At 41.5% G+C, this 15450-nt stretch overlaps 1 protein-coding gene across 1 annotated transcript in view; it reads left to right on the top strand.

Annotated features, from left to right (window-relative positions):
- The first annotated feature begins 10918 nt into the window (after nucleotides 1-10918).
- The window catches only part of LOC116041089 (toll interacting protein), a 57809-nt gene continuing 53277 nt past the window's right edge, over nucleotides 10919-15450 (top strand). Inside the window, exons 1-2 of the mRNA XM_031286953.2 lie at nucleotides 10919-11130; nucleotides 13371-13520. Of these exons, the coding sequence (XP_031142813.1) occupies nucleotides 11098-11130; nucleotides 13371-13520 (183 nt within the window). The 5' untranslated portion in view covers nucleotides 10919-11097. The remainder of the gene's footprint in view (nucleotides 11131-13370; nucleotides 13521-15450) is intronic.

Here is a 15450-nt window from a genome sequence, read left to right on the forward strand (position 1 = left end):
TGTGTGTGTGTGTGTGTGTGTGTGTGTGTGTCCTGAATTAGAAACACTTTTAGTGATCACATGTTGTTAGATATTAGTAATTAGGCTAGCTAAGGGTTCATCTTTGGGAGTTTCCATTTGAGTGATGTTATGAGGAGGTAACATTTATCGTCAGTGTAAAAAAATCTGTTTTTACTTTAAGCCTATCGACTGACCACCGCATTCACATGATGCTGTTCTGCTCTTTTGTGTGGAGAATCAGACTCACAATCCACAGAGGAGAGACTTTTGTTACAGTGTATTTAGTATGCATGATTTTTTTTTAATATATCTGCACTGAAATTCTTGGCAAAATGTGATCTAGTCTGTGTTAAGTTAAATGATGAATAAACTGGTGCCAAATGTTTTGCACAAATCAGCCTTTTCCCCTTTTATTGGTCAGACTAGTTGTAGAAGCAGAGGTTGGTTAGTGTGGCATGTGAAGAACTGACTCAGGCTGCAGGCAACATTACATTAATTCTGTGTGGACCTATAGAGACCTAGGGTTGGGATCCGAAACCTGGCACCAGTTCCTAAACGACCATTTTTTTTACCGGACCGAATGACAACGCAGATTTCGATGCCTCATTTCAGTGCCACTTAAATGCCTGCGCTGCCCTCTGGTGTTCCGAAATGGACATTACAGGCAACGGAAGCATCACTGCACATAAAGCTTATTAACATTACTCTTGGCAGCAGGTAACGTTAGCTTACCGTTAGCTAGTAGCTAGCTTAAACACGGTTAAAATGCGGACAGCTATACGGTCTACCGTGTGGCTGTATTTCACTGGAAAGGATTCCAACCGGGACGTCCAACAGTCTGCAGCTGAAGACACAGAGGAGACTAGAGACCTTTGAGACATCATGGACACTGCCGGAGAAACAACACCGACGGGACGCTATACTGCTTCTAATTGCATCTCGTAAGCTTATGCTGCATTCAATGTTGTTGTAAAGTACCCTTCTGCTATCTAGTGGTTCTTTTTGTTGTTTAACAGCAATTGACTGGTGAAATAAGTCATTGTTGCATTTCAAATAAATCATTTAAATTTTACCATATGGCCTTAGCAATAAGCAAGCCGTTCTTTAATGTCACTAACTGTTTTGTGCTCTTCTTTTTTTTCAAGTATTGTTTAGGCACTGTTTTAAAAGTATCGTTTTAGCACCGGTATCAGAAAGGGAAAAAAAAACAATACCAAACCCTATACAAACGGAAGGTGCTCACAGACCAATATCAAACACCAGTGGCCTACTCATACTGTTTGTGTATTCATTGAATACAGGGTCCCTACAGGCTGCAGTCTGTCTGTTTCCCTGACCAGTGGACCAACATTGTGAACAACAGCCATGATCTCATCCTGCTTTAGTATTTGGTGATACTTTATTTATTAGGGCCCAAGCGCCGACAGCGGTGAATGCCCTATTGAAACTGAAGGAATTATTATTACGGCAAATGAATCACCTTTTCGAGGGGCTTAACATACTCAAAAACTCACCAAAATTGGCGGTCGCATCAAGTCTGGTGAAAATTTACGTATTTTGAAGTTTTCGGGAATAGGCGCACAAAAATGGCTCGCTAGCGCCCCCTAAAAAGTTAAAGAAAATTCAGCCCCTGCAGTACATTTAACCTACACTAACGAAACTTGGTACACATATGTAGCATGTCAAGACGTACAAAAAACGTCATTGGAGCCATACCCTAAACCCAACAGGAAGTCCGCTATTTTGAGTGAAAGTTAGAAATTAGTGTGATTTTGGCCATTTCCACGTCGTACTTTAACAAACTTCTCCTAGAGATTACATCCAATCGACTTCATTCGGCCAATTGTGTGTTTCGCCATCGAAACAGGAGGTGGGTGTAACTTGAGTGTATATTGTCCAGTTGGCTCGAAACTTTAAAGGATTCATAAGAGTCCAACCCCGACATATACACGCCGATTTTGGCTCAAAGTGGCAACAGGACCTAGACCTAAAAGTCAAGGTGCTATACTTTAACGAACTCCTCCTAGAGATTTCATCCGATGGACTTCAAATTTGGTTTGTACTCAACACCTTAAAGATGAAAAGTTATTAAAAGAAAAACTTTTCGTCAAAGGGTGTGTGTGTGTGTGGCGGCCATTTTGAATGTTTAGCGATGAAGGAGAAAGTTGTGTGAGGTATCATTGAACTCAGCAGAGAGTTCCTTTTTTATTGGTGATGGTTTGACCTGCCCCCTATGCGTTAGCCACGCCCCTTTTCATAACTAATGACCCGTTTGATGTAGAGTCTTGTGTGAGGTATCATTGAACTCAGCAGAGAGTTTGTTTGTTATTGGTCATGGTTTGGCCCGAACCCTATGCTTAAGCCACGCTCCCTTTCACAGCTAATAAACTGTATGACGTAGAGTTTTGTGTGAGGTATCATTGAACTCAGCAGGGAGTTCCCTTTTCATTGGTGATGATTTGCAGTGTCTGAGTGCCGCGCAAATGTATGGTTGCAAGGAGCGGCGTCTGCCAGTAACCCCGACGCGCACAGAGGAGCGAGGGCCCGTCCAACGCTGCTTGCAGCTTTAATTCCTTCTTTCTTTCTTCCAGCAAATGAATCACCTTTTTGAGGGGCTTAACATACTCAAAAACTCACCAAAATTCGCGGTCACATCACGCCTGGTTAAAATGTTCGTATTTTAAGGGTTTCGGGAATAGGCGCACAAACATGGCTCTCTAGAGCCCCCTACAATGTTAAAAAAAAGTCAGCTCCTGCAGTACCTTTAACATAGACTAACGAAACATGGTACACATATGTATCATGTCAGGATGTACAAAAAAGCTCACTGGAGCCATACCCTAAACCCAACAGGACGTCCGCCATTTTGAATTGAAAGTTCGAAATTAGTGCGATTTTGGCCATTTCCACGTCGTACTTTAACGAACTCCTCCTAGAGATTTCATCCGATCAACTTCAAATTCGGTCTGTGCCATCTTAAGACATTAAAGATGAAAAGTTGTTAAAAGAAAAACTTTTCGTCATAGGGCATGGCCGTGGCGGGGCGGCCATTTTGTGCGTTTCGCCGCCAAAACAGGAAGTGGGTGTAACTCGAGTGTACATTGTCCGATTGGCTCGAAACTTTTCAGGATTCATAAGAGTCCAACCCTGAGGACAAATAAAGGCCGATATTTACTTAAAGTCATAGCGCCCCCTAGTGGCAACAGGAAGTAGGCCTAAAAGTCAAGGTGCTATACTTTAACGAACTCCTCCTAGAGATTTCATCCGATGTACTTCCCAACACCTTAAAGATGAAAAGTTATTAAAAGAAAAACTTTTCGTCTGACGGTGTGGGCGTGGCGTGGCGGCCATTTTGAGTGTTTAGGGATGAACAAAGAAGTTGTAGTAACTTGAGTGTACGTTGTCGTATCTGCACGAAAATTCTCACGATTGACAAGGGTCCAGGCCTGAGGACACCTACAGGCCAAAATTGACTTTTGGTCATAGCGCCCCCCCCTGGCAACAGGAAATGCGCCTTATATGACAAACATCATCCAATTTACATGTGATAATGAGCCGGCCCCTATAATATAACCACACCCACTTACTCAGGCCACGCCCCCTTTCATAACATTTGTACCGTTTAAGGTGTGTCTTGTGTGAGGTGTCATTGAACTCAGCAGAGAGTTGCTTCTTCATTGGTGATGGTTTGGCCCGCCCCCTATGCTTAAGCCACGCCCCCTTTCATGAATGCTGATCCATCTAAGGTAGAGTCTTGTGTGAGGTGTCATTAAACTCAGCAGAGAGTTCCTTCTTCATTGGTGATCGTTTGGCCCGCCCCCTATGCTTAAGCCACGCCCCCTTTCATAACATTTTAACCGTTTAAGGTAGGGTCTTGTGTGAGGTGTCATTGAACTCAGCAGAGAGTTGCTTCTTCATTGGTGATGTTTGGCCCGCCCCCTATGCTTAAGCCACGCCCCCTTTCATAAATGCTGACCCATCTAACGTAGAGTCTTGTGTGAGGTATCATTGAACGCAGCAGGGAGTTCCCTTTTTATTGGTGACGATTTGCGGTGTCTGAGTGCCGCGCAAATGCACGGTCGCAAGGAGCAGCGACCGCCGGTAACCCCGACGCGCGCAGAGGAGCGAGGGCCCGTCCATCGCTGCTTGCAGCTTTAATTATTATTATTCTTTTTCCCGGCAAATGAATTGGCTTTTTGAGGGGCTTAACATATTCAAAAACTCACCAAATTTGGCGGTCGCATCAAGTCTGGTGAACATTTACGTATTTTAAGGGTTTCGGGAATAGGCGCGCAAAAATGGCTCGCTAGCGCCCCCTACAAAGTTAAAAAAATTGAGCCCCTGCAGTGCGTTTAACGTAGACTCACGAAACTTGGTACACATATGTATCATGTCAAGACGCACACAAAACGTCATTGGAGCCATACCCTAAACCCAACAGGAAGTCCGCCATTTTGAATTGAAAGTTCGAAATTAGTGCGATTTTGGCCATTTCCACATGTCGTACTTTAACGAACTCCTCCTAGAGATTTCATCTGATCAACTTCAAATTCGGTCTGTACCATCTTAAGACATTAAAGATGAAAAGTTGTTAAAAGAAAAACTTTTCGTCATAAGGCGTGGCCGGGCGGCCATTTTGTGCGTTTCGCCGCCGAAACAGGAAGTGGGTGTAACTCGAGTGTACATTGTCCAATTGGCTCGAAACTTTTCAGGATTCACAAGAGTCCAACCCTGAGGACAAATAAAGGCCGATATTTACTTAAAGTCATAGCGCCCCCTAGTGGCAACAGGAAGTAGGCCTAAAAGTCAAGGTGCTATACTTTAACGAACTCCTCCTAGAGATTTCATCCGATGTACTTCAAACTTGGTCTCTATCATCCCAACACCTTAAAGATGAAAAGTTATTAAAAGAAAAACTTTTCGTCTGACGGTGTGGGTGTGGCGTGGCGGCCATTTTGAGTGTTGAGTGATGAACAAATAAATTGTTGTAACTTGAGTGTACGTTGTCGTATCTGCCCGAAAATTCTCAAGATTGACAAGGGTCCAGGCCTGAGGACACCTACAGACCATATTTGACTTTTGGTCATAGCGCCCCCCGCTGGCAACAGGAAATGCGCCTTATATGACAAACATCATCCGATTTACATGAAACTTAGAATGTGTGGTCTACATGTGATAATGAGCCGGCCCCTATAATATAACCACGCCCACTTACTCAGGCCACATTCATTCATTCATAACATTTGAACGATTTAAGGTTGACCATTGTGTGAGGTATCAATGAACTCAGCAGAGGTCCTTCTTCATTGGTGATGTTTTGGCCCGCCCCCTATGCTTAAGCCACGCCCCCTTTCATAACATTTGAACCGATTAAGGTAGACCCTTGTGTGAGGTATCATTGAACTCAGCAGAGACTTCCTTTTTAATTGGTGATGGGTTGACCCGCCCCCTATGTTCAAGCCACGCCCCTTTTCATAAATGCTGACCCATCTAAGGTAGAGTCTTGTGTGAGGTATCATTGAACGCAGCAGGGAGTTCCCTTTTCATTGGTGACGATTTGCGGTGTCTGAGTGCCGCGCAAATGCACGGTCGCAAGGAGCGGCGACCGCCGGTGACCCCGATGCGCGCAGAGGAGCGAGGGCCCGTCCATCGCTGCTTGCAGCTTTAATTATTATTATTCTTCAGCCGATAAAACAGATGCTACAGCCTGGTTGCTACATGGTTTTCAGGACTGGTCCAGATCCCTGCAGGAAAATTCAGCCACTTACACTACTAGGTAGCAGAAAAAACGCGTTTGGCCTTATAACTCACACTGTACACCCGACATTCAAAAACCATACATCTACGCGTTCCCTGGATCCAAGTGAATCACGTGATATAGGCCACGCCCATTTCCGCCTAGACTTTTATGCGTGAAAAATCGCAATTTATCGTAAACCTGCTTTTTCTTACTTCTCCTAGACCGTGCAACCGATCTGCATGAAACTTGGTACGTAGCATCTCCAGACCGACCTGACAAAAAGTTATCAAAAGAATTTTTGATGAAAATTGCATAAATTACGCACAAACAAATTTGTGTAGCTAGCTACGAAGACACAAACGTTGCCATATCTCGGCCAAAATAAATGGTATCATCGTGAATCTTTAGATTCTTGTTTGTCATGACCCTCTAATGCTCCCCAACTAATTTTACAAAAATTAGCCATTAGGGGGCGCTACAAATACAAAAAGTTTATATCTCATGAACGGCTCATCCGATTTTTACGAAATTTTGAGTGTACCATCTCGGCCCACTCCTGACGCCATGCCTACAGTTGGGTACTGATTCGTCAAAGTGGGCATGGCCTATGGGACCCAGGTTTGGATTCACCACTACACTAATGTGAGCAACTTAAAATTTACAGTGGCTCATGGACCTTACCTACCAAAAATTACACACATGGACCACTAGGTGGCGCTATAATGACATAAAACGTGCTTTTGCCTATAACTCCCACAGTCTACATCGCAGATTAGAAACCCTTACATACACGTGTTCCTTGAATCCATCTGAGTCTTATGATATAGGCCTCGCCCATTTGCGCTAAGAAGTTTTTTCGCAATATCGCGCAATGCACAAAACAAACTTTTTCTATCTCCTCCTAGGCCGTGCGAGCTATTGGCACAAAACTTGGTAGGTAGCATCTCCATATGGACCTGACCTAAAGTTATCAAAATAATTTGGTTACGTTACACCATTCGCAATTTGCAAGCAAACTAATTTTCGTAGCTAGCCACAAAACACGAACGTTAGCATATCTCGGGCAAATCAATAGGTATCGGAGCAAAACTCGGTACTGTTGTTCGACATCCCACTCGGAGCCTCCCTACCAAATTTGGTGAAAATCGTCCGTTAGGGGGCGCTATAATGAATGTAGAGGCCTATTGGCAAATAAGTCAATGCATTTAAATGGGAATAATTTGCAATGGAAATATCTCTGCTGCAGTAAATGCTATCATCACAAAACTTGAGATTATTGTTCGACATGCCACTCTGTGGGTCTCCACCAGATTTGGTGATGATTGCCCTTTAGGGGGCGCTATAATTGAGGTAGGAGTGTTATGGCCTTTTACGCAATGAAGAGGAAATTTGCAATTGCATTTCACTACAGACTTTGGACCTCGCACTTGGTCAAATTTCCTGACTTTTGCCTCGCCGCCATCGTGCTTTGGGTTCTCCTTTCGCGGGCTCCGCTTCCGTGGGCTCTTAGCGTCGTCAGGGGCGACTCGCGCCAGAGGGGACTGGCGCCGGGGAGGCTTGGACCCCGTTCATAACTGCTTGCAGTCCTAGTTATTAGGGCCCGAGCGCCGACAGCGGCGAAGGCCCTATTGAAACTGAAGGAATTATTATTATTACACCAAAAGAATTGGCTTTTTGAGGGGCTTAACATATTCAAAAACTCACCAAAATTGGCGGTCACATCAAGTCTGGTGGAAATCTACGTATTTTAAGGGTTTCGGGAATAGGCGCACAAAAATGGCTCGCTAGCGCCCCCTACAAAGTTAAAAAAATTGAGCCCCAATGATTCAAGACTGTTTGAATGTGTCTCCCGAAGGGGAGGCATGTTTTTGCAGTCCACTGCTTACAGTGTTTTATTGATGTATTGTTTTGTATTGTTTTGTCAAGTCACATGACTGTTTTTATGTGACTCCATCAGGGAGAAACGTAGATCAGTACACTGTCAGCTGCAGTGTAACATTTGCTTTTTGTCTTGTCATTTTCACCATGTTGTTTATTAAACCTTTTGCTTAACTTTCAATTGGACCCTAGCCTTCTCCTTTGTCCTCAGGAATCAAACGAACACGTTGTGTATTTTTAGACATTCTAACACACTACATTTGCACTCTACATCCCACTCCATTGCTTTTTTTTTCTTATTTGTATAGTTTCTGATTGTTATATTTTTTTAGGCCTTTTATATTTTTTGTATTTTGTTAATTTTATATTAAAGTTTTAAATCCCATCAAGTTTGCCTGTTGCCTGTTCTTTCATTCCTGCCAATATATAATAATTCATTCCTGCTCATGCATAGACAGTTTAAACTAATAATAAAATTGGTACCACAGTCATTAGTTATTTAAAGGTTATGGGAATGTAAAAAATAACGTTAGGGGAACGTTCTCTAAAGGTTACAACGGTAGGGGAACGTTAGGGGAACGTTCTCTAAAGGTTGCAAAGTTAGGAACGTTCTGGGAATGTTCTGAGAACGTTCTGGGAAGGGTCGATGTAACGTTCCCTAAACGTCAGGAAAACTTTCCATGGGAACCAAAAACTAACCTTCAGGGAACGTTCCCGCAACCAAAAACGAATGTTCCCAGAACGTTCTGGGAACCAAAAATTGTTACCTGGGTCATCCCAGATGGCAGCTAGCAGCTAACAGGGTAGGTGAATTAAAACAATGTCTGAGTTGAAAACACATCTTGTTGTCATGTAAGGGCCCTGTTCATGTTGCACAGACATTTTAATTGCATTTTGTGTCTGTTAAGAGGCACAAAGGCACTCTTTATGATATGCCCCCAAAACTGCTGTTTTAGCTAAGTGGGAGCTCTCGGCATTAGCTGCAGCAGCTCCGATTCGGCTCGTTTTTTTTGCTGCTGGTACAAATTGCTATCGTAATTAGGTAGATACAACCCGAGCTAACGTTAGCTAACTGAACCTATCATTTAACATTAGGCTGTTAGCTAGCTAGCTAGGTTGTCTTTTGCCATTTGTGTTCGTAAAGTTTAATGTCCGGTGGCATTTTCATCTCTTTTTATATGCCGTTACTGTAGCTATATGTGTAACGTTAGCAAAGATTTAGAAAATGGTGTGTTTATCAGTTGTAACTACAGGATGGGAGGTAACTGCACCTTTTTAACTTCACTAGCAACGTTAAATGAAAGCTAATATGTACGAGTAGTTTCCCATGTAAGAAGTATAACGTTCCATAACATTAGCTACTTTATAGCATTCATAATAAACGGATAAACGGATCATAATATAATTACGTATGTGCTAATTTGCATAAATAGCACAACAGATCTAAACATTGGGTATAGCCTGGTGAAAATGTCTTGTTGACATATAACAGTAAAAGACTTAATGTAAAGGTCTGAATGGAACCCAATTAGGCTACCCATGAGCATTAATACATAGAGGCAGGAAGAAGTGCTTTAAACCAGTATTGATTATTGAGTGTATTAAACCAGTATTATTATTGCAGAGATGGGGTTTGGGGCTGAGTCAGTGGGACTGTTTCTGGGGGATGAGTCTGAGGGAAGAACAAGGGTAAGGAGAATGCAGAAGACAAAAGGTAGGTAAAATAAAAAGTGAACCCCCAGAAACAGTCCCACGGACCCAGCCCCAAACCCCATCTCTGCAATAATAGGCTAATTAATAAAGGCTGGTTTAAAGTACGAATTCCTGCCTCTATGTATTAATGCTCATGGGTAGCCTAAATGGGTTCCATTCAGACCTTAATATTAAGTCTTTTTCTGTTATATGTCAACAAGACATTTTCACCTGGCTATACCCAATGTTTAGATCTGTTGTGGTATTTATGCAAATTAGCACATACGTAATTAGATTATGCTCCGTTTGCCCATGTTAACAAACAGTACGATTATCCATCGTTTTTATTGTTAATAAACAAATCACATCCATCCCCCTCACTTTTGAAAAGCTTGCTACGCCCCTGTATATAAGGAATAGTAACAATATCTTTTTGGTATAAAGTCCTAATTGTTTTATTTTTAGTCCGACACACTGCAGAAAAGCATAAACTCCCCACAGCAGTATAGATACATCCATATTGTGAGTCAGTGGCCATGGGAAATGAATGCCTCCCAGCAGCATTCTGATTGCAGAGGGAATTGCATCAAAGACAATTGCATACTCCTTAACCGAAACAGGAATTTGAAATTTCCGCAAAAAATCGGAATAACTGTACAGTCTGCCATTCATGTCAAAGAGTTGGCCAACAAGTAAAATATTATTCCTGTACCAGTTTTCAAAAAATAAAGATTTGTTTTTGAAGAGAATGTCCTTATTATGCCAAATGTAATACCGATGAGGTGAGAAGTTATGTTTAAAGACCAAGCCAAAAGCATGTGTTTAAGAAAATGCGCGACTCACATCTGCACTCGACTCACATCCATAGACTGTATATAAGAATGAACCAACAGATCCCGTTGCTCTGGACGGAGACCAATGAAGGCCGTTAGAAGCACTTTTCCGGTGAGCGCTGAGCGTTACTGCGCAGCCTCCAACTGAGAGAGACGACGTAAATGTGACGTGAGCAACGTGTCTGAAAGTTGTAAGTCTTCTGGTAGCTGTGCCAAGAGAAATCTCAATCATTCCCAATCTTGCAGAGACGGAGAGCGTAGGTATATGTAAGTGGATAACATAGGCACAGGCTAATTATTGCTAACTAAAATGCTAGTTAACATTAGTAATTACACTTAAACAGCTAATGTGAGACGAAACTGCCTGCACGCTTCTCCTGTACTATACGGTAATTCCTCTACTATGCGACAGTAAGTCGCGTGGTTATGACACAATTGTTAGCCTATTTTTACAAAAACGTCTGCTACAGAGCCATAACGTGAGATACAAGGTAATTGAGCCTTTTATACATTATCGTGTTTCTTTAGAAATAAACAATGGACAAACAGAGTCTTTAAACGTTTCAGATGTAAAGTTATTCTCTGTCAAAGTGGCGCCAAAATGAATGGCAGTCAATGGAATGCTAACGGGGGGTGATCGCTTTGTAGCATTAAAATGGCGCCATAGGAGGTTCGCGGTCCGAGGAGAAGCTTACCCCCTTGCTCACATCGGGCAGTGACATTCCTCATGAATGTGGAACTCGGTTAATAAAGATTTCTTAAAAAAACCAAAAAAAAAAAACCTTCCGGGTCAGGTCCAAGGAAACTAAACTTAGAGGTTCCTTGGTCAAGTTATTTTTATTATACATCCATGGGTCAAGTCTAATCCGAGCATCGGTCTAACTAAACATTTGATTTGTTAAGAACGCGTCTTTGATTAAAGAGGACTCGTGATAATCAACGCAAAGACACAACATGGCGACCACCATTAGCACTCAGCGGGGACAGGTAACGTTACACAGTGGGCTCTGTGTTGTTAGACTGCAGTTTATCAACATGTCTGACAGTTAACTACCTTTAGTCTGTACAGCCACATAGAGCCGTCTATAACACTGACACTACCACCTAACGTTAGCGGTATTATAACGAGCTATAATGGTAGGTTAGGGTTAGCTATAACGTTAGCATAACGTCAATACACCGCTCTGATTCAGTGCTGGCTGTTAAGACAACAACAGTAACCTTGTTCTAAAAGTTACCAAACTACTGAAACCGTTGCCTGTTAGTAGTTTTAGGACTAGGTGGTGGGTAACTTAGAGACGCAAAAAACTGTACTTAAGTAACGTTAGATGTCAAAGTACTCATCAAGGCAAACACTTGGATTAACGTTAACGTTACTGGAGGAGTGACTTGAGTAGTGAGTAATTTAAGAATACGAGCACACTACTGCCTTTCCCCCCACCTCTTTTATTTTATTATGACTCATTTCAGCCACAGATGATTACCTCCTCGGGTAAAGGTAAGGCAGTGAACATATGTCTCCTGTATTTATGGTCAGTTTGTGATTAAAAGTCACGTCATCCTCTCCTGATCCGATAATCTGCTAACGGATACACCAGAACAATTCCTGTCTGCAGAACGTATGTGGTAGTTAGTTAGTTAGTTATTATTCTGCAGTAGGATAACAGAGTGCCAGCATAACATGCATACATGAATAAAACAATTAATAAATCTTAAGTAATGTAACAGAGAAAAGTAATGTTTTTTTTTCTCAAATCTATTTAGGTAAGAGTTAAAATTATGCAGCATTAAAACTACTTAAACAATTACTTAGTACATGTAGGCTAACGTAGTAAATGTAACTCATCACTACTTACCTCTGTCTCTCCCTGACTCTTGGTCTGTTGGCAAGATGTCAGAGTCCTCACCTGTTGGCATGTGGGTTGTCAGTTGTAGGGCTCGGGGATCACCTCAGCTAAATTAATCTGTAGTTTCATCACGTTTAAATAAAAAGTTTTGGATCTGCTGCAAACCTTAATGGGTCCTTCCTTTGCCCATGCTTGCTCCCTTCCACTAAGTTTCATGAAAATGGGTCCAGTAGTTTTTCCCTAATCCTGCTGACAGACAAACAAACAAACCAAGTCAAAAACATCTCCTTGGCGGAGGTAAATATTAGGGGTGGGGGATACAGCATCGATACAGCATAGTATCACGATGTTTTCCATGGCAATACTGTATCGATACGAAGTATCAATCTTTTATTATATATGTGTTGGTCAGTATGTCTTCTTGACAATCCCATTTTGCAGCAATAAAATTGAAGTGAGATGAACAAACAGAGAAATGTATCTTTTTAGATAAAACAGATGTTGACAAAGTTTCCTTTTGGGGACATAATTTGAAATATATCGCATAATATTGCAATATGTTTAAAATCGCAATAATATTGTATTGTATTGTGACATAAGTATTGATATGATACAAGCTCTGTTTTGCACACCCTTATTCCATTATCTCTATCTTGCCCCTTTGCACTGTCTTGCCCTTTTGTACATCCTCGCACAGTTGTACATCCTCGCACTGTTTTTATATCTGTTTGTATATCTGTTTACGCTCCTTTGCACTAATCATCTTCCCTGGCATGCTCAACTTTTCTCCCCACCTTTATTGTTATAAAATTATTGTACATCTACAGACCTACATCACTATCTAGACCACTTTCTGCACCAATTGTATACTGACTTTTTACTACATTTCAGCATTTATATAGTCTGCCTACTCATGTACATTGTGTTATTACTGTTCTACATCACTATTCTAGACCACACTCTACACTAACTGTACACTAACTCTTTACTACATCTCAGTATTTATTTAGACTGTCTATTCACGTATATTGTATTCTGCCCACTTAATTCTGCCCACTTAATTCTGTACTTTATGTAGCCTATTGTATTCTGTATTCTTGTATTGTATTGAATGTGAAACTGTAGTTGTCCTGCACACCCACGCTTTTCTTGGCCAGGTCGCCATTGCAAATGAGAACTTGTTCTCAACGGGCTACCTGGTTAAATAAAGGTTAAATAAATTTAAAAAATATTGTATCGTGAGGACTGGTGATTCCTACCCCTAGTAAATATGTGCATTTATCTAGGTATATAAAGTTTTAGTGTTGCCCTATCTCAGGTGTGTGTGTTTTTTGTCTTTGCATAGCATGTCCGTCTGAATCCCTGTTTGTATATATTCAGGTGTACATTGGGGAGCTTCCCCAGGACTTCCTGAGGATCACTCCCACCCAGCAGCAGCAGCAGGTCCAGCTGGATGCCCAGACAGCCAGGCAGCTGCAGTTTGGAGGCTCAATAGGCACTGTAGGGCGACTCAGCATTACTGTTGTCCAGGTAAACACAGCTCAGCTTTGCTGTTAGAGATATAACTTTGTCTCATTTAATACATTTTTTACCAATATGAATATGATATTTAAAATATTCCACATTTTTCATACAGTTTTGGTATTATTAAACTTTTTAAGCCAGCAATCCAGTTTAGAATCAGATTTTCAACATCCAGTATTCTTCTGTAGTATGTTGTGTTTTCTGTATATGCAGCGTTAAATCTAATTGCTTCACATGTGTTGTCAAATTGGTGATGATGTTTTCTTAATTTGCAGTGTGTTGAGCTATCAGGGCCACTGTAGATTACACTGCAAACCTGAGTCATGTTCCATAAATAGTACTGAGAAATGTGGAGATTAAAGTCCAACACCTGACTTGAATGTACCTAAAAGTCAGTCTAAAGCGGTTCCATGATGGTCAATTTAAGCTCACCCAATCAGACTAATTGGAGACAGGTTTAAGTAGTCTAGATATTTGCAGGGCTTAAAGTATTCCTGCACCATGCCGGATCTTTATAAAAAATTGGGAACTTGCATGCGGTTTATTATTTTCGAGTCAATTGATTTCACCTACCAATCATATGAGAGGAACGCAGCTCTAACTAACGCAGGGCTTAAGTACTCGGGCCTGGTGCCCGATTGGCGTATGACTATTTTAGAAAAATAAATAAATTAAAAAGTCCACATGGGATTTGTTTTTGATGCGCTGGATTTAACCAATCATCGAACTTCCACCTACCAATGAAACAAGTTCTAGCCAATCAGATGCAAAGTAGGGCGGGTCTTTGCCGAAATGCGAGAGTGCGGTGTGGTCTCCGTGGTAACGCGGCTATAAAAATTGAGGCAAAGTTTATCAAACTTGGAGCATGTAGATACAGCTTTAGTTGAGAAAGGAGTTAAAAACAAATGGCACTGGGCATGAATAGAGGACAAGAGTTTAAGGGTGGAGACGGGAAGCCGTTTAGCACTTGATGCCTCAAATTGAGGGAGCCGGGTGCTTGCTTCTGCAGCGCATGTTCAAGGAAGATACTGTACGGCAGCAGCGGTAAGAAAGTGCTTGCTAGTCACAAAGCTTCGGTCAGTGCACTCTGTCATACGAGTAAGTTACTGGCAACGACAGCTACCGCTACCTGCGCCTGCACTGACCGACCATGATACAAACAATATGTGTGTGCACGTTCATAGCGGAACACGATTTGTCATTAACGTTGGCCACTGTGTAAAAGCTATCTGAAGCCCAAACTGCCTTGACAAAGCTGTCTGTTTGGAATCAGCATGGCAGGTATTTAAACATAGCGGCCTTTTCCCAGAGTTTAGACGTCTAGCTATATGAAAAGCTATACAGTGTGACGTTTTTAATAAATGTACTTGAAGCAACTAATATCAACATGGACAGATCATGAATGTACTAATTTGCTTTTTTGATGATGACCTGGCCAAAGTAACAACACATCTAGAAAGTTTTGTTTTCACAATGATTCATTGTAGGATTATGATATTATTAGTGGGAATGCTGTTCAGCAGCATTCCAACTATTGTTATTCTGTTCTTTATTTATTAGTGGGAATGCTGTTCAGCAGCATTCCAACTATTGTTATCCTGTTCTTTATTAGTGGGAATGCTGTTCAGCAGCATTCCAACTATTGTTATCCTGTTCTTTATTAGTGGGAATGCTGTTCAGCAGCATTCCAACTATTGTTATCCTGTTCTTTATTAGTGGGAATGCTGTTCAGCAGCATTCCAACTATTGTTATCCTGTTCTTTATTTATTATTCTGCTGCTTCTTATTCCGTACGTTTTTTGGCTCTCTGTAACTTCAGCATACATTCAGCTATTAAAACCATTCAACTTTTAAAATGTTCAGCTCTTTCAGCTAATGATGGGACTTCTTCAACTTTTTTTCTACTATTTATACTTTTTAAAATATTCAGCTTTTT

The sequence above is a fragment of the Sander lucioperca genome, chromosome 3 (genome assembly GCF_008315115.2).
Source record: "Sander lucioperca isolate FBNREF2018 chromosome 3, SLUC_FBN_1.2, whole genome shotgun sequence".
In the NCBI taxonomy this organism is placed as follows: Eukaryota; Metazoa; Chordata; class Actinopteri; order Perciformes; family Percidae; genus Sander; species Sander lucioperca.